Source organism: Etheostoma cragini, chromosome 18 (genome assembly GCF_013103735.1).
Source record: "Etheostoma cragini isolate CJK2018 chromosome 18, CSU_Ecrag_1.0, whole genome shotgun sequence".
Taxonomy (NCBI): Eukaryota; Metazoa; Chordata; class Actinopteri; order Perciformes; family Percidae; genus Etheostoma; species Etheostoma cragini.
In genome coordinates, this window is record NC_048424.1 from 7,808,082 (window position 1) to 7,828,686 (window position 20,605).

A 20,605-nucleotide genomic window follows, 5' to 3' on the forward strand; every position below is an offset into this window, starting at 1 on the left:
AGAGAGCGCGCGACCGGAAGACACGACGATGGCCTTAAAAATAAAAGCATACATTTTGTTATAACATCTCGTTTACAATATATTTCATTAGATTTCCTCCGTTTGTTTAAACTCATCGTTTTCCTACTTTAGTTATTTCAAGTGATATATCTTGATCTTTGGACAAATAATAATAATAATAGTAATACTAATAATAATATATTTATAATTTTGCCAAGAAAACTAGCCCTAACCCATATATATTTACCCTTTGATATCATTTATTTTATTTATTTGTTATATTTATATCCTTTTTTTGTTTTGTTAAGGCTACATATTGTTATTTTATTTTAATCTTTTAAATAATTACACACATTCAACAATTTATGATATTATGTTCAGATAGTTGTTCTTAAGTTTTTTTTTTTTAAATTAGTTAATTAGTTAATGACTGAGAATAAAAGTTAGAAGAAAGTTTGTAATTGGGCAGCGTTGTAAGAGCACATCTGACTGATTATTAAGTGCTGAATCATCTGGATCTACACATTAATTTTTAGCAATTACCCAAAATGCATTAAAGTCTGTTAGATGGTGCAGCAGAAACAGAACTTGGTCCGTAAGGATTTTGTTTGAAAGTTGTTACCGGAAGTCTTATGGTTAGATTGTGGCTCACTTGACAATACGCGCACTTCAATGCTAACTTTCTCAGAGCACATACTGGTTACTGCCAAACACGACTGTGTTGAGCTGAGAAGACATCACTCTGCGGTCACCTCTGAACAAACATATTTCCCCCCAACTTTAATACAGAGATTAGACGATTTCGGAGGTTTTACGCACAGCGCCAGGGCTTCTGGTGACTTGTGTTTAGTCTGACAGTAGAGTTGTGTGAAAAATCTCGATCACTTGGGCTGTTTTGTTGCGGACTTGTTGTCAACATAATGTGGGGCATTCAAAGGACGCGGTATGCAGACTGCAACGGCTCTGAAGCCAGTGAAGAGACTGAGGTTGTTGTTAACATCGGCGGGGTGAAACAGGTGTTGTTTGGGGACGTGTTGAATCGCTACCCGGACACCCGGCTGGCAGAACTGGTGGACTGTTCACTTAAGACTTCTGAAGAAATATCTTTACTATGTGACGATTACGATCCTGACACGGGAGAATTTTATTTTGACAGAGATCCTGAAGCATTTAAGTGTATAATTGAGCTGTATTGTTATGGAGAGATTCACATGAAACGCGGCATCTGTCCAATTTGTTTTATGAAGGAGATGGAGTTCTGGAAGATCGACTCTGATTTTCTGGACGAGTGTTGTAAATGCCACCTGCAGGAGGTAGAAGATGAACTTGCAGAGATCGCAGAGAAAGTGAAAACTATCCTGGTGGACCGAGATGGAGATCCGTCTGCTGCAGGATGGCAACGCCTCCAGATGTGCCTCTGGAGGCTGATGGAGAAGCCGGAGTCCTCACTGCCTGCGCACGTAATCGCAATAGTTTCTTTCATCTTCATCCTGGTCTCCTCCGTGGTGATGTGTGTGGGGACCATCCCCGACCTGCAGGTGGAGGACTCAGAGGGTAACCTCACAGAGAACCCAACTCTGGAGATCATCGAGACGGTGTGCATCGGTTGGTTCACCATTGAATACATCCTGCGTCTAATCTCCTCCCCAAATAAAACAAAATTTGTCCTGGGTTTCATGAACATTATCGACTTCATGGCGATCATGCCCTTCTTCGTGGTGCTGATTCTGACCTCCTTCGGCACAGGAGTGATGGAGCTGGCTAATGTGCAGCAGGCGGTGCAGGCTTTACGCATAATGCGCATTGCACGCATTTTTAAGCTGGCACGACATTCCTCTGGACTCCAGACCCTCACATCTGCCCTGAAGAGCAGCTTCAAAGAGCTCGGGCTGCTCCTCATGTATATGGGCGTGGGGGTCTTCCTTTTCTCCGCATTGGGTTACACCATGGAGCAGAACCACCCGGAAACCTTGTTCACCAGCATCCCACAGTCGTTCTGGTGGGCTGTGATCACCATGACCACAGTGGGCTATGGAGACGTATACCCCAAGACCACGTTAGGTCGGTGTAACGCTGCAATAAGCTTTTTGTGTGGGGTGATCGCCATAGCGCTGCCCATACACCCCATCATCAACAATTTTGTCTTGTTCTACAACAAGCAACAGGTGCTGGAGACGGCTGCCAAGCATGAGATTGAACTGATGGCGCTGCGCTCCGGCGATGGCGAGCAGGAGGCTTCACCCGGCGCCCATAAACATGTGTGCGGTGCAGGGGTCTGGGACACCGCCATGCGCTCCTGTCACAGCGACACATTCATACCCTTACTGAAGGATCCCAGGGGGGGGCCAGGGATCCAGACCCCCAGCATGGACACAAGCTTTGAAAGCACAGCCGAGACCACTGATTATTTCATCTCATAAACCCCCCAAAGGCTCTGCTTCACCTGAGAAGACTGCAACAAAAAGAAAAAAAACACATCAAATTAATTACAAATTTTTGACTTATTTAAACATAACCCGAACAATTTAGGGTTAACAATACCACGATGATTGGAGACATAATTGTAAATAGCCTCGTAGAAATATTAGGACCGCAGTGACGCTCTCCAAGGACCATTAATGCATTTGAAGAATCGCGCCTTTTAAAGTGACATATGTGTGAGATATAGACTTGATGAGCTTTGTCTTTGCGCAGTGACTCCCTGTAGGTCTGAGGGCTTCTCTTTGAACAGCCAGTACACCGATTCCCCCATGTAGGCTTCTTATGTAACCCCGCTGTCCCCAATCCTCATACTCAAACAGTAGATTGCACTGTAGCTCATTCCCCTGTACAGATGAAGGTCTATTTATCACAATTAATGTTTTTTTAATAATACAAATTGGCAGCTCCTTCAGGCAAAAAAGACAAATCATCCCATGGTAGGTTTATGAAAGATGTAAAGGCATGACAACAAAACGGAGGTAAACCTGTTGTTATTTAATAGTGATGGAAACTTATAATGACATACATTTCAACGAGGTCACTACAAAGACACACGATACACTAGAGAAGCAGTTTAATGTCTGTTTCTGCTGGTGAGCTTCAATAATTTCTGTAACTGACACTATGATTGTGAGTTAATATATGTGATATACAGTAAAACTACTGTGCAGGACTGGTATAAGCAGTGACCACAGGTGGCCACAGGTCCAGATATGATCATGTAATCAACACCAGGACCTCAGAAGTTTCCTTGGCTGCAGGACTTGCTCAATGGGTTTGAATTTAGCAGCAGATGTCACCACTCTGCTCTACCCTGGAGGTCGTATGGAATAACTTGATCACCGAGTTATGAGCGAAGAGAAGGAGCAACAGGCTGGAGGTTAAACAAAAATAATCCCAACGGCTGAATTATTAAACTTTGAAATTGTTTTTTTTTTTTTAGAATGCAGGCTAACCTGAAAATCTGAGTGGATAAGAAGGATTTCTGATGAGAATATAAATAAATCATACGAATATGTGGAGGACTTTTTTTCATTAATTCATCAAAATGGCATCCAGGCCAGCAGGTTATCAACATAAATAGAAGGTTTAAGATTATCAATAGGGAGTGTCTGCCAATGAAATGTGTCTAAATGCATCATTGCTCTTTATATGAAACTTGAAAGGATGATGCATTGTATACTGTTTGTCAAAATGCACATAAATTGGCATAACGGGCACTACATATAAATGTTAAGGTTTCACAGTTTGAAAGGTCTCAACTCCTACACCATTAGTCAAAGTGACATAAAACTTGCTGCACAAATAGAACAATCCTTAGGAACTACCTGAGTTTGACATATTTAATTCAAAAGGTATATCTTAGATGTCAGTGGTTGCCACCTGCAGGGATGATTTATGTCAAGACTGTGTTCCTTGGCCCAGTCTTACTTTGTTACACTTAATGAAATGAGGAGAATGTCTTAAATGTAAATACATGCCACGCTGTGCACATGGTTTCCCCACCAAAAACAGGGCATATGAAGAAGAAGAAAAAGAAGAAGAAGAAGAAAAGACATTATTAACAGCAGGAAGTCCAGAAGTGGTTTGGTCAAGTTTGCCATTGTGCCACTGCACTACCACTTGGAGTGGCAGCAGCAGGACATTTCTACTGTCTATCCATTCCTTTCAACTTATTATTTGTTTTTCTGTTACTTTAAGCTAATTATTTTAACTATTTATCCATTAGGCTAGCTATATAACTATTTGTTTTTTCAATACATTTAGCTAATTATTTCAACTGTCTGAAATGGTTGCAATAGTGAGCTAAAATTACTAGTAATATTAAGTAATAATGGATAAATGGCTGAAATAGTTAAACTATACTATTAGTTTGAAAGTCTTTTTGGAAAGACAGTTAAGGGCCTTTCAGATTGACGGAACCACTGCGCTCTGAAACCCATTTTTCCATTGGTCTGCGCCTCGCCACGGCAGCGTTTCACTGCGTCGAGCAAAACACTCAAAGTTCAACCTGGTTCACAATATTTTATGTTTGACATAAAAATGCAGATTGTGTGTTAGTTTAGGTATGTTAAAAAATGTCATTGTTAGGCCTGATTGGGGAACTGAAAGTAAAAGTCAAAAAGGTAAAACTTGAAGCACTGTGTCACATTTTAATGGATGAAGGAGAGTGATACATCTTACTGCTGCCGTACTGACAAAGTGCCTGCATCAGTCATTGGGACAAGATGACAGTATGGTTGATTAGTAACAGGGAACTGATTCGGTATGAGCTACCTCTTCAGTGATGTTTTCCACTGAGCTCCAGTCTTACTGATACAGCCTGAAAGAATGATCATGAAGGAGGTCAGGCAGGACGCTGCCACATGCCCTGTAGAGTACATGACTCTGCTATCTCTCCTGGCCAGCAGCACATTCAAACATGTCAAAGCCTGGGAGAAAGACCCTTTGTACATGGTGACAGGTGGAGCTGGAATGGCAAAGACGGGCATTGTGTAACGGAACAATGTTCCTCCAGCAGACATGCACATGCAAATACACGTGCAACTTCAGGTTCAAATTTAGATTTTCAAGCACACGCTGGCGTGTTCTTTACCCATATTCCCTCGGCCGTGTGGGATGTACTCTGGAGTTACCCTGCTGTGATCTGCTGTCACCAGTTTTTACACCCACATGTTGGTCATTTGTGTCATTCATGAAGAGGGGTGCTCATTATGTCTCAAAAATAGTAAAACCTTTTTCAGGCTTTTAGTCATTAAATCCCGAGACAGGGCTTTCAATAAAGATGGGTCTAATTTTTTAACAATTCTGAAAATATGTTGGACAAAAAAATAAAACGATGTCTGATGCATGTCTATGTGCAACACAGATTTCTCTAAATCATCTTAATGGACTAAAAGGGTCACAATCTGCGTACGTGTGTGTTTAAGAAAAGTTCTTGAAATTGTCCAACTAGTGATTAAATTACTTTCTGATGATGTTTACACTATCTTTTATTCCACAACTAAGCCAAGATGCAATGAGGGTGGAGAATAATAATTAAAAGGCAATGCATAGCACGCTATGTTTGTTTCAATTTCACACTTTAATGTTTCATTAAGTCTTGAATCATGGATCGTGCTTGAAGGATGCTATAAATAAAGATGGCATAACAATCTGCCTGAACCTAAAGACACTTTGTACAACACCGTACAGTAAACTAACCAGCAGTATCACTTCATATCTACTTAGAAACATGGGTGCCATTAGAAGTGTTAGGTAGTCAAAGGAATAAACTCACGTGTCCCATCCAGCTGACTCCCAGCGCAGATTGTTTTCTGGTGATGTACTGTCATATTGGTATTAAGTTACACGCAACCATTTAGATGAGAGCATGAACACACAGGGACCCTACTTGCCTCTCCCTGCTCCCCTCTCCGTCGACCTTTAGGACAGGGATCTTCTTCTACTCATGTCTAAAAATAGGAGAATCCTAGTACGTAACAAATGGTACAGACAAATGGAAGTTCAGTACAAACTCAAGCTGTTGTGCATGCATGACCCTAAACAGATGTTACTGTCAAAAAGTGGCTGCAATGGGAAAATTCAAATTCCCCTGGCGTCGGGGAGTTTCAGTCACAAAGTGGGATATTCCTATCAAGCAAAGTTGTAGACTGACATTTAAACCAAAAAAGGCTTTAAAACACATCATGGCCACAACGTTGGTCTCAAGACTAAACAAAAAGCAGATAATGTCTCCCCTTATACGGTACAATTGGGATATTTTAATGGATTTGTATTCTGCAGAAGATGGTCAAACACATTCATTTGAATAAGAATTTGTGTGCATAATGTTAGGGCTTGCCAGCCCACCCCTCCCAGCACTGTGTCTGTTTGAAAGATATTAGCAGCAGCAGGAGAGGGTAATTCCTCTGATGTCAGATGAAGAGGAAAATTATGTTTCAGGAGGAAATTAGTTTCTTTTTTCTTTCAGTAGGAATGTTTAAAACGCTGCTAAGGTGCACCCTGGAGCCCTTTGATTGAAGCAGGAAGCAACATAAAATTGCATGACAATACTTCCACATGACCTACAGCCAAATAGCAAAAAATGATGGTAGAACCCACGCCACCTGCCTGCAAAAATGATTTCCATATCATAATAAGTGTTTTCTTGCAAGATCATAACGTCTGCACCAGGTTCATAAAACCTGCAGAATATGAAACAATTTTATTTGAAAAAAATATAGCTTGTGCCAAGACAGTGTACTCTTTCAAAATTCAGTGCCTACTATGTCAAAACCTTTCAAGATGTCAACATGAAGTGTTAGAGTAAACAAAGAAATCAATACAGATGTGCCTCTGCAACCTAAAAACTGACCAGTGAGGATGAAGTGCAGCCTTCTGCTGGTTGCTGTTACATTACCCTGGACTTCATAAATGGAAAGGAAAATAAATCTGCAAATGCAAAATGAGAAAAGTGAAAAGTGATTTGGCTGTAAAACAGTTCCCACTGGTCATCAGCTTTTACTGTTTATTACCTTTTCTTTGGATGAAAATATAGAAAAATATGGGCAAAATTGTCACACTGTATGGCCTCAGTAGATACAACAATACATATCTAAAAGAATAAGAGAGTTTAACACTGCCTTTAGTCAAAGTGTGAGCTCAGTTTCTTGAGATTTAGCTGGTAAGTTATAGCCTCATTATTTTAAGTTGTTATCTGAGGAGGGTTAATGGTTGGTGCCTTTTATGTGAATTAGAGACTAGGTGGTTCTGGGCCATTGCAGTTCAATGTAAAGTCTCAAGGAGGGAATGTGGCCTATTAAAAACATTTGTGGTGGATCCTACAAATTATGCTTACTGACATGGCTGCCCTCTACCAGTCCTTCACTGCTGTAAGAACAAGCTAAGTATCTGTGCAAAAGGCTTGGTGGAAAGTAAGCCAACATACAATTCTCTCTTCTGGAAAATCCACATACACAGTCAATCCTAAGCATTCACTGTGCCACATGTATGCTCAAGAATAGAACATGATTTATAAAATCGTGCCAACAATTATTAGGCTAGTTTAATAGCTTAGTATTCCATGCAAAAAAGCATAAAGGCTCCAGGGCACCCTAAACATTGATTTCATACAATCTATATAGTAGGGAGTCCCTGCTCCATCTCTCTTTCAGTTAAGTGGTCCTTGGCCTAAAAAAGACCCCTGTTTTACAGCATGCATCAAAGGAAATTAACTCTGGAGTTGGTAATCCAATCTTCAGCGTAGTATACAGTTGTTGTACAAGAAATCGAGGACATACCTTTTATTAATTCACATACTGCATATTAGTTTTTGCTCACGTGTAATTTGCAATATGGTTGAAACATTTAGTTAATGTCTACGTTGAGGGACCTAGATTAGTGAGAACAATTATTTATCAGCATTTACCCTGATGACAAGTCAGTTTAATACTGGAAACGGCTATAAGTGTGTTGTTCAAATGCTTTGAGCAATTCCACACATCTTCTTTGTAGCATCCATGTTGTTTCCACATTACAACTTAAAGTCCCTGCACACATTGACTCAGGAAATAGGAACACCTGAGAAGCATGTGAATGCACTACAAAGCTCTAAGAGTTTTATTGATCTTCCAAATTAACTCAACCTTTTGAAATATTACTTTGAAAGTGAAAGTGAAATTCAAAATATCAATAAGAAGAAATATTGATTCAGCTAGTTTTTGAAGGTCACGAGTGTGAGGCAGCATTATTTTCCTCTGGTTTAGTTTTAGACAACTTTACTGACGGCATGAAATTAATGTCTGTGATTTCCTTTCTTCACATCCCATTAGGCCGAGTCCCCGAGTGTAAAGTGAATCTTTTTTGGCAAACATTAATATGTAAACTAAAAGTAAAAATCCAGTTGTATTTATTCATGATGTGTTGTTTGAATGTCATTTAGCAGCGGTGTGTTTTTCACACATTACCGCTGTGCTGACTGCTTTGATCAGGCCTCTGCAGTTTGAAATAACACCCTTAATAACACTCTTTGCATTTCTGCCACTCTCCAGATGAACTCAGGCTATGAAAGCTGTGTCCTCTGATGGCTTCAAAGATCTTGTCCAAAGCAAAAGCTTGTTTACGCTGCATCAGTTTATTTAAAAATCCATCCATCTGTTGCAAGGCTTTTTTTAGCAAATTAATTTGATAAGGTTATAAAAAACAACACATAAAACAAACAGACGGCTCTCTTGACGCCACTGCCTGCATAATAAAGAGCCCCAACTGGGCCTGCTTACTGTGTGCTGCAAGTTGTAAGTTGTTAGTTATTTCCTCTCAGTCACCTAGTTCATGCCCTTCACTGATTGTCCCTACTTAAAAAATGGCTTACAAAGGGCAAATTTCACAGCATCAGCCATGTTGAACTGGCCCTTTGTCCCTTCTGCTGATAAATGCGTGGACATCTCATTAAGGGAATTGGCCTTGAGAGACCAAAGCCATAGTGATTGATCTGACCTGCTTGCCGATACACTTGCCCCTGCTGATTATCTCATCCAGAGACAATGGCTTTTTACGGAGTGGAACAGTGACTTGGTACAATGATTACAATTAATGTAGGGCTGCGGGTCGAAACATCATAGGGCATTTTGAAAATAATCCATAAGTACCGGTTAGCATTTCACCTTGTCTCCAATCTTTGTGCTAAACTAAGCTAACTGTCTGCTGGCTGGAGCTTCAGTGGTATTAATCTTCTCATCCAACTCTCCATTTGAAAATAAAGGTTTATTCTCCAAAAGGTAAAATTATTCCTGTAAGTATGGAGCTAGAGGCAGTTAGCCAAGCGTAGCAAAAAGAGTTTGCCAAGAAATACCTACAGCACATAACTCACCTTAGAACCCTAAATATTCATTTTTACATTTTTGTTTGCATATGGATTAAACAAATTAATATATAGCATACGTTCAGACAGGAAAACTGTATTTTTGCATGCTTAGATCTGTAGTTTTATTTCTCATGCATCTGCATTCAATCCTCTATATCTGTCAATAATGTTACAAGGTCATCCAATCTATCCAATAGCACAGCAACACACCTACATTGTTAGCCTATCATCCTGCTGGTGACTTGATTCAAATGTGATTATCTCTCTGCCTTAAGTACATTCATGCTGCTGCAATGCACACGGTACATTCACGGCTGTTACGCTATTTACATCTCTTCTCCTCTCTGTAATTCCAGTGAAAATCATTGCATGTGGCAATGCGCCCCTCAAGGACCCCATCACCGCCAGTCTTCCCAGATTCATCAGAATCATCAGAATCATTACAATCATCAGAACCAGCCACCACCACCACCAGTGTCTGGCCTCCTTGGAGGGGATTTATTTTTCAGTTGTCAGTTGTCACATTTCATCTGCTATAACAAACATCCACTTCACAATCTTCACTTCATTCACTTGTATTTCCTGATTGAAATTAGGTACATATTGTTACTTAGTGAGCTCTAGAGGTGCTGGTAGGCATATATTTGAACACTAGAAACAGCCAGGCTAGCAGTTTCCCCCTGCATTATGCTAAGCTACCCTAATTGGCTGCTTCAGCTCCATAATTAATGCACAGACATTCATGAATCATTATCAAAACAAAACCTTACAAAAACCTTTGCATAATCTTGTCAAATGCACAAATCGACAAGTTCTTAGATGAAACTTCACAAACAGTTGGCCTTTATCCTCATCAGTGACACATGAGCTCACTCAAATACCACTAGCTGCAGGCACCTCTGCGTGGATCTACGCAGACCACCCTAACAACAGCTGAAAGTTTTGTAATAGGCACTGCATAAAGCCCCTCAGGACACATGGAGCCAGATAATAATCCATGTGAGCTCTGTGTAAAAAGATGTCTTAAAATCATTGTATTGCAAAGGAGTTATGAAGGTGAATTAGTAGTCAAAAAGTGATGAAATGTTGTGTCCTTGTCTGGAGGTAATTAAACCCTCGGCCCTGTTTATCCTCTGCGTGGGTCACTGTTGGTGATTACAGACAGATGGCAGATTGGAGATCAATCTGCTGGAAAGGAAAATTACAGAGTAAGACACAAAAGGAATGCTGGTCATCGGAGTTTCTACAAGAAAGACTTTTTCCTTTCACAGCAGTCTCAGATTAAAGCTGCAGGGATCATACACAGCGCATGGCTGCAGTGGAATATTTTCATAGTAATTAAAGAGTGCATGTGTGTATGGTGGGTCTTGGGAAGAGTAAATACTCTTTGGATTTTTTAAAGAGGCTATGAGCATATCAGTGCAAGATTTAAGCTGTTGTGTTTCCTGAAGGTCGGGCGTCCTGTCTATCTGTTTGTTGATGATCCAGAAATGACAGTGTTCCTCTTACAAATTTAAAAAGTTCAATTCATGAGCTATAAAATACTGTTCAATTCAACACACTCAGGGGTTTTGGGTTTTGCTCCTAAAGCCTAATAAGGTCTGGTATGGCCAGTGATAGATATTAATGTATCACTGAGCCTTCCCTGACTTTATGACTTTCTTTTGCTTATGTAGAAATACTCTGTGACAAGGGTCATGCATTGAAACAAATACTTGAAAGTGAAAAAAACTAAATTATTAGCATAAAAAAAATACAATAATGTTGTAGCTGGTAAATGTTGAGCTATATTAATATAGCTATGTTAGGTTGAGTAAGTGAATATAATATTAGCATGGCTGAATACCGCTGGAGATGGATCAAGCAATAGGGAGAGTGTAATTTGGTTGAACGGAACTTTTAAATAGAAACTTGAGACTTGCTTTCCAGTGGTTGCTCATGTCTTAAGCAAAAAAAGAAAAAAAAAGCTGTATCTTATTGGGAAAACATTTTCATCTGAATTTGATGGACAAGCACTTGTGATAGACAGCATGTCAAAGGTTGCCATATAAGGTTGTGGTGTGTATGTGTGGGGATTTGAGGGAGCCGCCATCAAAACCTTTATTCTCGCTATAAAGTATGCTCGATTTGTCGAAGGTTGTTAAAAAGCGTACCTCTAGGAAGAGCCTCATAATAACCCATTTCCCTGGAGGGCATTTACAATCACCAATAATACAGTTGGGGAATGGCCTCAGCTCTCTTTGCTAATAATAAGTTAATGCACAAAGGCAACAGCACAATCCTTACCCCTTGTTTATGTTGTAAAGTGATGATTTATGAGCAGAAAAGGATTGATAAAATGTATGTGTGACTATAATGAATGAAGATGCCGGGTAATGCATGAGATCGTGCTATTTTTCCACTCTCACCCACCTTCAATTATGGTAAAACCGATTGAACATGATAGATGAGGGCTGTAGGCTGCAATGCATGCTGGTCTTGAACAAGCACGGGTTTGAGGCATTAAATGTCAATCATTGGTGAAAAGCGTGGCAGAGTTGACAAAGTGCTCATTGGGAGTGTTTTACTGCTGTTAAGTGCTTGCATGCATGGCCTCAAGCTTCTGGTGACAGCCACAGTGCAACTCCTCTCGCCCACCTTCAGGTTAGCTTCAATGAGTCTGACAACCTCTTTTCTTATTTCAGCCTGAGCTCAAATACACTTAATGTAAGAAGGTGACCTGTGAAATATCGAGCTGGAAGAACAACAGTGCACTGCTGTATGTGTGTCTTGTTAGAGGGGACACTTTGTGTTGGGATTTTCTTTCTTTCTGATTAACTGCTTTAATGCTACAATTTATCTAATATTCTTACTCTTTGTTAGAAAGAAAATTAGCATATTGCTTATATTTTACTAAGTAGTAATAGCAAAATTCCACAATGGCCCTTTTGTGAGTGTTATATCATTCAGGTGCATTAACAAGCAAATTAAATGTTAATGTTGAAGCCGAATGAAGTGGAGGCAACTTTTTGTTTACTGTTGGCTGTCATTCTTAAACAATTCGTTATGTTTTAGGCGCTCCTCAGATGTTTTTTTGTCTGCAAAAAAGTGACTACAGCTGTTTTATAAAAGTAGCGGAGTAAAAATTACAATCGTACACATAGTACACAATTGTACACATATTTGAGTGAATGTACTGAATGGGGTTTTTATCACTATGAACATTTTGTTTTACAGTTTATTGGTGAGTGCATACGAAATTGTCTGTTGTACAGTACAATAATCCCAAAATCTAAAAATCAAAAGTAAAGAAAAAACATGTGTATGTTTCTTTTTAACAAAATCCCATCTTTGATAAATAATGAAAATGTCAGGAATTATTGCACTATTATGTGCTAACGAGCAGCACTCAAAGACAATCACGTCTCCATTATTACAACACCAAGTGAGAAAGGCCATTTTTAAGTGTGTGCCTCTGACCTTTTAAATTTCAGTGTCAGTGAGTCATCATTAGCCAACGGTACGGCAGCGAGCCAGAGGACAGGCTCCATTCCTCCATACTGATCAGGGGAGGAACGCCTCACCTTCATTTATCCAAGGAACAACCTGCCCACAAGTACATTCTTACAAACTTCTGAGCCGAGGGGATTCACAGGAGCAGACGGAGATTAAATGTTTCGCCCAAAGAGCAGCAGTGGTTATTAAGGAACAGCAGAGTGCCTGCTTTCACTTTCCCCATAACAGATGTTTCCATCCAGAGGGAAATATCATACCAGCAATTCCTCAACCTTTAACCTCCAGGATACAATTCAGAGGTAGAATGAAAGACGTTCATCAAACCTCTGAAGTTTTTCTTCCGCTCTTAATGGGGAGCGTTTGCAAACAGGGTTTAATTTTCATAAGTAACAGCTTCCAGAGGATGTGTTATATTTTACAACAGCAGTAAATTACATTTGGGGTGCACTCACTGGGTGTGTGGCATAGACTGTTGTAAAGTCTATGGTTTGCAGGCATGCAGAAGATATAAACACAAACTATGTGTGTGAGAGAGATGCCTAAAGAAAGACAGAGAGAGATATTTAAACACACCCAGAGGTCAGCTGGAAGACTTAGCCATTGCACTGCCCACACACTCCCACATGCTCAACATCATTAAAAACAAAAGGGCAAGACTGAAACAATGCTGCAATCTGTGCTGCAACCAACACCGAGTGAGACAGATCTATCTGGGTGAAAATTCATTGCAAAAAAATCTCTAAATAGATAAAAGAAGAACGCTTTCTTGCGATTCTGCGACATTTCTTGTCCTCATCACAGGGAATTTTGGACTTAGCTCATCCTTAAGTTTCTTATACTCAGTTCCCTTGATATGTTTCTCACAGATCAAAATCAATATAACCAGAATATATTAACATCATGGTTTGCTATGACAGATTTGGGGCTGGGTTCTATTAAGTAAATTGATTCTCATATGACTAGCATCCGTTTACCTTGAGAATGTATTATGTGTCTTATGCCACCCTGTGGGCTGGACAATAAACAAGCAATGGAAAGATCCAGGAGCCATCATTAGAAAGTAGTGCAGATAAAAGACTGAATTATAAAGTTTTATTTCAGCCTTGACAAACAGCAAATAATGCATAATTTTTCACATGATTTTAGTGAAATGTAAACAATAAATACAATTTCTTTTACCGTCTCCTTATTACACAATTTGAACCTTGTGAAGTCCAAGCTCACGGTCAGTTAAAGAGACCAGTTTTCGGTGTTTAAGAGCTTCAGGCTCTGCACATGTCACATCCTCCAAAAATATCACATTTTGAGGATGGACAGCGAGCCACTTCAACAGATACTCCATCCTCTCATCGCACACCCAGGGGTTTCCTGTTAGGATCATCCGGAAAGAGGATTTTCTCTCATCCAGCAGCTCCGAGGGGAGACGCTGCAGCTGATTTTGATTGAGCATCAAAAGATCAAGATGCTGGAGACCCTGGAGGAGAGTCGCCGGCAGCTCTTGGAGCTGATTCTCATGAAGAAACAGTTGGGACAGTTTTGGGTTGTGGGTGAACATTGTTGGTTCCAGGGAGCTTAATTTGTTTCCAGCAACATTCAGTGTCTCCAGGCGGTGCAGGTGCTTCAGTGCGTCACGTTGTAGATCTTGCAGATTGTTGTCACTCAAGTCTAGATTCTCCAGATTGGGCAGCTTCTGAAGCAGAGCGGCAGATACACCAGTTAAACAGTTTCCAGACAAGTCCAACCAGATCACGCTACTGTTGCCAGGAAACCACTCAGCATCAGCTTTTTCAATCAGATTATTCTTCAGCACAAGACTACGAAGTGAGGCATGGTTGAAGACATTTGGAGGAAGATGGACCAGCTGATTTCCTGTCACATCCAACATGTTCAAGTGAGGAACTTCCTTCAGTAGATCTGAAGGAAGGCTTGTCAGGTTGTTGTGATAAAGCTGGAGGCTTTTTAAAAGAGGCACAGCACTCAAATGAGTGGCGTTGATACTGCTAAGTTTGGTGGATTGGATGGATAGTCGAGTGGTGTTGGAGGGTAAACCATCTACGGGGAAATGTGTGAGGGAGCTTTGGCTGCACACCATCTCTGCACCTGAAGGTGGAAAGGAACAGGAGCACAGATCTGTGCAAGAGTGGGCGCATTCAGCAAGCGCAGTGAAAGTCAGGAACATCGCCAAGTTCATCTTTAAAGCACTGCACAAAGGAAACCTACACATTACAAGAGACAGATTTATACAGGATATCAAGAAATGTAATAATCCAAGTAAAATTTATCAGGTATTTACAAGTAATATTACTGAATTGTGAAAATCTGATCAAAAAGACATAATCTCACCTGAAAGGCACCGCTGAATTCTTTACTGTTTTTGATCCCAGACTTGGTTTGAGTGTATTTATCCTCGGCAATGAGTCAGGACAAAATGTTGCAAGAGGCAAACACAAGCAAGCAAACAATACAGCTCATCAACCGGTGAGTGCTTTTTTCCCCCTGTTCTTTCCCAAAGTAAAGATGTTACCAAACACAAATCAATATTTTCTTTTTTCGATCCAGTTAGAACATTTTTCTGTAACGGTTTAATTAGTCGTTTTAAGCGATTTGCAAACATTGGATGTGTGTAAAACATTATTTTATAAAACTGAATGAAGTAGGTGTTCCATTGAATTTTTTGAATTCATCCAATCCATTGTCATAATCACATATTGGTGGTGTTTGGACTATTGAAAGAAGAGTTATAACATTTATGTAAATAAGCATATTTGCTTTTTTGCTCAGTTAGATGAGAAGATTGATTCCAACCCTCATGTCTGTTGATTCAATGAGAAGCTACAGTCGGCAGCTCATTAGCATATCAACAAGACTGGAAAGCAGCTAAAGCTCATCAATTTACACATTCCATGGTGTTTGTTTATTTCAAACAAAGGTTCAAGCTTTGGTTTTACAAAGTCTTATGTAGTGCTGGTAGGTGGATTTGATACCTTTGGTCAGAACTGGGCTAGCTTGACTTTGTGGATTTCATCAATTAAGACAGAAAAGAAAATGTTGTCGTTACTCGTATCAGATTTAATTGTACATTCAAATTACACTGATTACACTGATTACAAAGAGTAAGACAGGCTGATCAGATAATAACCAGTATGAGGATGGAAAATGTTAAGACTGAAGATTTAGTTCACTTTCTGTCAGTGATATTACTGAGCGCCCCACCAGAGGCTGCGGTCCGGCACATACGATGGTCTCTGGCAGAAAGACTTTCTTCTTGTTTCTTTGAAGCCACCTCCAGAGGTACTCCACCTTCCCATTACACAGCCAGGGGTTGGCGGTCAGGTCCAGTCCTTCCTCGTCCAGGGAGCTCAGAGGGTCCAGCAGACCTGCAGGGATGTGGCTCAGCTGGTTCATATCCAGACTCAGGTGTTTGAGCTGAGCAAGCTCCAGAAAAAGGTGTTGGGGGAGTTTATTGAGCTTATTCCGTGAGAGGAACAGATGGGTGAGGTTTCGATTGCTCTGAAGTATAGATTCGTTCAGGGTGTTGAGCTTGTTGTTTTGCAGGTTTAGCCTCTCAAGTTTGGTCAGCGGGTCCAGGGAATTAGCAGAGATCTCAAGCAGACGGTTGTTGGCAAGGTCTAGATTCTCCAGGTGGGGTAGCTTCTGAAGCAGAGCAGCCGGGATCTTGGTTAAACGGTTCCCAGATAAGTCGAACCAGGTGATGTTGCTGTTATCAGGAAGCCACTCAGCATCAGCATTTTCAATCAAATTGTTCTTCAGAACCAAGTTGCGCAGTTGGGCGTTGATGAAAACGTCTGCAGGCAGGTCAGACAGTTTGTTTCCTGTGAAATCCAACGTGTTGAGGTGAGGAACGCCTCTGAGAAGATGAGAGGAAAGGCTCTGCAGGTGGTTGCTGTACATGTGTAGTCCTTTCAGCAGAGGCGTGGCATTCAGGTGCTCTTCAGAGATGAAGGTGATGTTCGTGAACTGGATGGTCAGTTGGGAGGTGTTAATCGGCAGACCCTTGGAGGGGTACTCTGTCAGGGGAACCTCATTGCAGACCACCTCAGATTTTCTGTGGTAGCATTGGCAAAGTGGTGGGCAGGCCAGAGTGCCATGGCACAAATATGCCAACCAGAAGAAAGCAAGGCCACACCAGGAATTCATTACTAGAGGAGGACATGCAGTTTAAGATGAAGGGGAAATACACAAGACACCACTGCACATCACAAATCCTTTCAGTAAATGCACCAAATGTTCAATACCATGAGTAAGAAAATAAAACTTACTGTTGTTTTGTAGATGGATGAGTAGCAGTCAGATTGCTCCTTAGATCAGATTTAGTAGTGGTCACTTGCAAATTACTGAGCCATTTGGGGGAGCAGATATCCACAATCTAATGATTTCTCTCTGAGTAAACAGGACCCAGTCACTACACAGTCACTTATCAAGGACAGACAGTTGCAACAGACTGTGTGCATGCACGGAAAGTACAAAACCTGGAAATTTTGTTCATGTGGATTTATTGGAAAACATTTTATAGTTCTGCTAAAAACTCTTGAATGTGAAATATGAAGTTGAAGGCTGTGTTAATGTGCCCATGTTCAGTTTAGGAATTTGTTGGTTTGCCACTGAGTGAACAACTAAGATTGATGTTTACAACATTTTGTACTTTTTTTTTAGATGTGTGGGACGAGGAGTGTGTGGTGGGGGGGACATGCAAAATGTTTAAAGTTGCGTAGTTTTAAGTTATATAACAGCAAGCACTGAACAAGAGTTCAATGGATTTATCTTATGCCTTGAATTCACGCAACTTCATTTACCAACACATTTGAAGAGTAAACTGGGTCTCCATTTATTGCTTGTATTTAACCGAAGCAATAAATATACATAACATGTTGACACAAGCAGTGGTGGAAGATAATTTCACATCCTCTACCTATGTTAAAGTTGACATTCAATAACACATATATATATATATATATATATATATATTATATATATATACTCAATTACAAGTAATGCGTCCAAAATAAGTATTACCAGGTATTCCAGTATTAAAAGTAAATTGAATTCACATTTAAGTAGCATTTTACTGTTGTAGTACTATGTGTACAGTATCACATGGAAATGTAGCGGGGCAGAGGTATAAAGTAGCATAAAACAGAATATTCAAGTAAACTACAAGTTCCTTAAATGTATATTTAAATATACAGCAGAATAACACTACTGCAAGAAAGTCATCCTTATAGAAATGTAAATTAAAAGACTAGAGATGAAGTCATTCTCGATGAGAAGGAGAAGGCTGCGTGCCACCTGATATCACAGCTGTCGATACAGCAGATTTCATGCTTATTCAACCAGAACACACAGTCACTCAGATGATAAACAGAATGGATCGGACCTGCAGTATGAAGTACGAATTTAGCAGATGGGCAACTAGATGAACCATTACATTATGTATGATGAGTGCCAGTTAGCTTTAGGCTGTTCTGAAAGATTTATTTCAGTCAAGCCCACTCACTCCACATGCACAAGATAGAGACAGACCTATTCTGGTATAGTTCAAATAGTCTTCTCAAATACACTGCAGTCAGATATAACAGCTCCGAAGGATCATTACAATATTCCTCTGGCATTTCTGTGTTTATAATGTCAAGGGCTCTACATTGATCTCATTATCTTGTGACAGCACTCACATATCTTACAGTGTACACTGCATATCATTTTCTAATATACATATTAGACACACTGTATATTTGTTTAAGATTATTATTGGCCATTTTCATTTACAGCTGAAGAGATGAAAGGGGAGAGAAATTGAGAATGACATGCAGCAAAGGGCTGCAGCTCAAAGTTGAACCTCATCCCGCTGCATTGAGGAGTAAACCTTTATATACGGAGGACCCCACCACCAACTGAGCAATCTGGGCGCCCCATTTTTAATGTGTATATCGTAAAGGCCCCATACTGTGTAATGATACTTTTAAGGTTCATTCTTCTATTTTAGGTTTCTACTAGAACATGTTTACATGCTTTAATTAAAAAAAACTTCTGTCTGAATATACTTATCTTCACCCTCTAAAAAACGCTGCTTAGCTCTCTTTAAGGCCCACCCCCCAAAAAGCCCAGTCTGTACTTATTGGTCAGTGTTTCCCGGTTTTCTGCATCTATGCTCTGGGAATCTTTGCATCGTCCTTTTGCAGCTGGTAACTAAATGTGGTGAGGCTTTATCGGCACGTCCTCACTAAATATTTTGAAGTTGTGACATCTAAACTGTGCACCTGACGACTCATTTAAAGGAACACTTTCTAAATTCAGACTGTCTGCAGTTCTCTGGGGATTGAGAGTTAACATACTTCCAAAGTATTCATAAACAGCACCTTGACTGGCAATATAAATTACAAAAAGACAGAAATCTCACTTTTTACAATACAGTATGGGACCTTTCAGATTATTAATATAGCATTGATACCTCATTATTAATTGAGGTACAGGTCAACAAAAATAAACAAACATGATTTAAAAGTGCCCTGCCATTCAAAAAAACGTTTTTTCTATATGTGTTTGTGTTATGTTGTGAATGTGAAAATAAACTGCTACTTTCTCTGTCAGCTTCGAGGGATTAAGCGGGCCTCCATGAAGCTTGGCTCCTATGGCGCCATTGTAATGCTAGAAAGCCCTCACCCGACGTTAGCGTTCCATTGACTGCCATTCATTTTGGCGCCACTCTGACAGCGAATAACTTTACATCTGAAGCGATTAAAAGTTTAAGTTGTCCATTCTTCATTTCTAAAGAAACAAGACAATGTATAAACGACTCCATTACCTTATACTTCCTGTTATGGCTCCGTAGCAGATGTTTTTGTAAAAAAGGCTAGCCATTTTGTCATAACCAAGCGACTTGTTGGGAGAAGCACGCGGACAGTTTCAACTTACGTTAGCTGTTAAGGTCTATGTTATCTCTTAACATATACCTTTGCTCCCCGTTTATGCAAGACCGGAAATGATTGAGATTTCTCTTAGCACAGCTTCCAGAAGACTTACAACTTTCAGACAGGTTGCTCATGTCACATTGACAAGCTCAGTTGGAGGCAGCACAGTAACGCTCAGCACTCACCGGAAAAGTGCTTCTAATAGACTTCACTGGTCTCTGTCTAGAGCAACAAAATCCGTTGGTCCATTCATTTAACTGTCTATGGTCAGCTCTAGCCACTGAAACACGCAGAGAAAACAGGTCAATTACAAAAGCTGGTCAGTCTGATGTCATGTTGCCTGAGCTCATTACTACTCATGAGCTCTCCCAGTTGCGCTGGGTAAAAGATACTGATATCCAGGCTCTCATTGACTAGCTGTTTGCCAATCAGAGTCAAGCAGCTTAGCTCATTGAATATTAATGAGAACTGGCACAAATCGAGCCGGGTCTTCCTGCAGGCTTTCTATACCACGCTAGAATAGCTTGAAACAGTCTATAAGCTAAGCTATTTCCCAACATGTAAGTCTTTTTTTTTTTTTTTAAACAATGATTACATTCAAACACTGAGTACATTTATATCACATTAATAATTCAGGTACAGTGCAAAATGGAAACATCAAGGTAGAGAAACCAAATCCAAACTCCAGTCTTTCTCAATTCTTCCTGTCAAAAAAAATAACAAAACTCAGTGAACTTGATTCTGTATGGATTTCATTCACTGCCCATCTACAGCTTAATGGTGGATCTACACTCACCGGCCACTTTATTAGGTACACCTGTCCAACTGCTCGTTAACACTTAATTTCTAAGCAGCCAAT

General features: G+C 40.1%; 3 protein-coding genes across 3 annotated transcripts; 1 reads left to right on the plus strand and 2 right to left on the minus strand.

Annotated features, from left to right (window-relative positions):
• Positions 1-647: 647 nt before the first annotated feature.
• LOC117961739 (potassium voltage-gated channel subfamily F member 1-like) lies at positions 648-3,500 on the plus strand. The gene has a single exon (XM_034900621.1). The coding sequence runs from the start codon at positions 921-923 to the stop codon at positions 2,418-2,420; it is 1,500 nt and encodes a 499-aa protein (XP_034756512.1). The 5' UTR covers positions 648-920; the 3' UTR covers positions 2,421-3,500.
• A 10,398-nt stretch (positions 3,501-13,898) lies between these two features.
• On the minus strand, positions 13,899-15,299 carry LOC117961703 (leucine-rich alpha-2-glycoprotein-like). The gene is made up of 2 exons (XM_034900569.1): positions 15,164-15,299; positions 13,899-15,021 (listed from the first exon to the last, which is right to left on the minus strand). Exon 2 carries the CDS (start codon positions 15,009-15,011, stop codon positions 14,010-14,012), a length of 1,002 nt encoding a protein of 333 aa, XP_034756460.1. The 5' UTR covers positions 15,012-15,021; positions 15,164-15,299; the 3' UTR covers positions 13,899-14,009.
• A 565-nt stretch (positions 15,300-15,864) lies between these two features.
• On the minus strand, positions 15,865-17,302 carry LOC117961705 (leucine-rich alpha-2-glycoprotein-like). Its single transcript, XM_034900570.1, has 2 exons — positions 17,101-17,302; positions 15,865-16,980 (listed from the first exon to the last, which is right to left on the minus strand). The coding sequence occupies exon 2, from the start codon at positions 16,976-16,978 to the stop codon at positions 15,980-15,982; it is 999 nt and encodes a 332-aa protein (XP_034756461.1). The 5' UTR covers positions 16,979-16,980; positions 17,101-17,302; the 3' UTR covers positions 15,865-15,979.
• Positions 17,303-20,605: the final 3,303 nt, after the last annotated feature.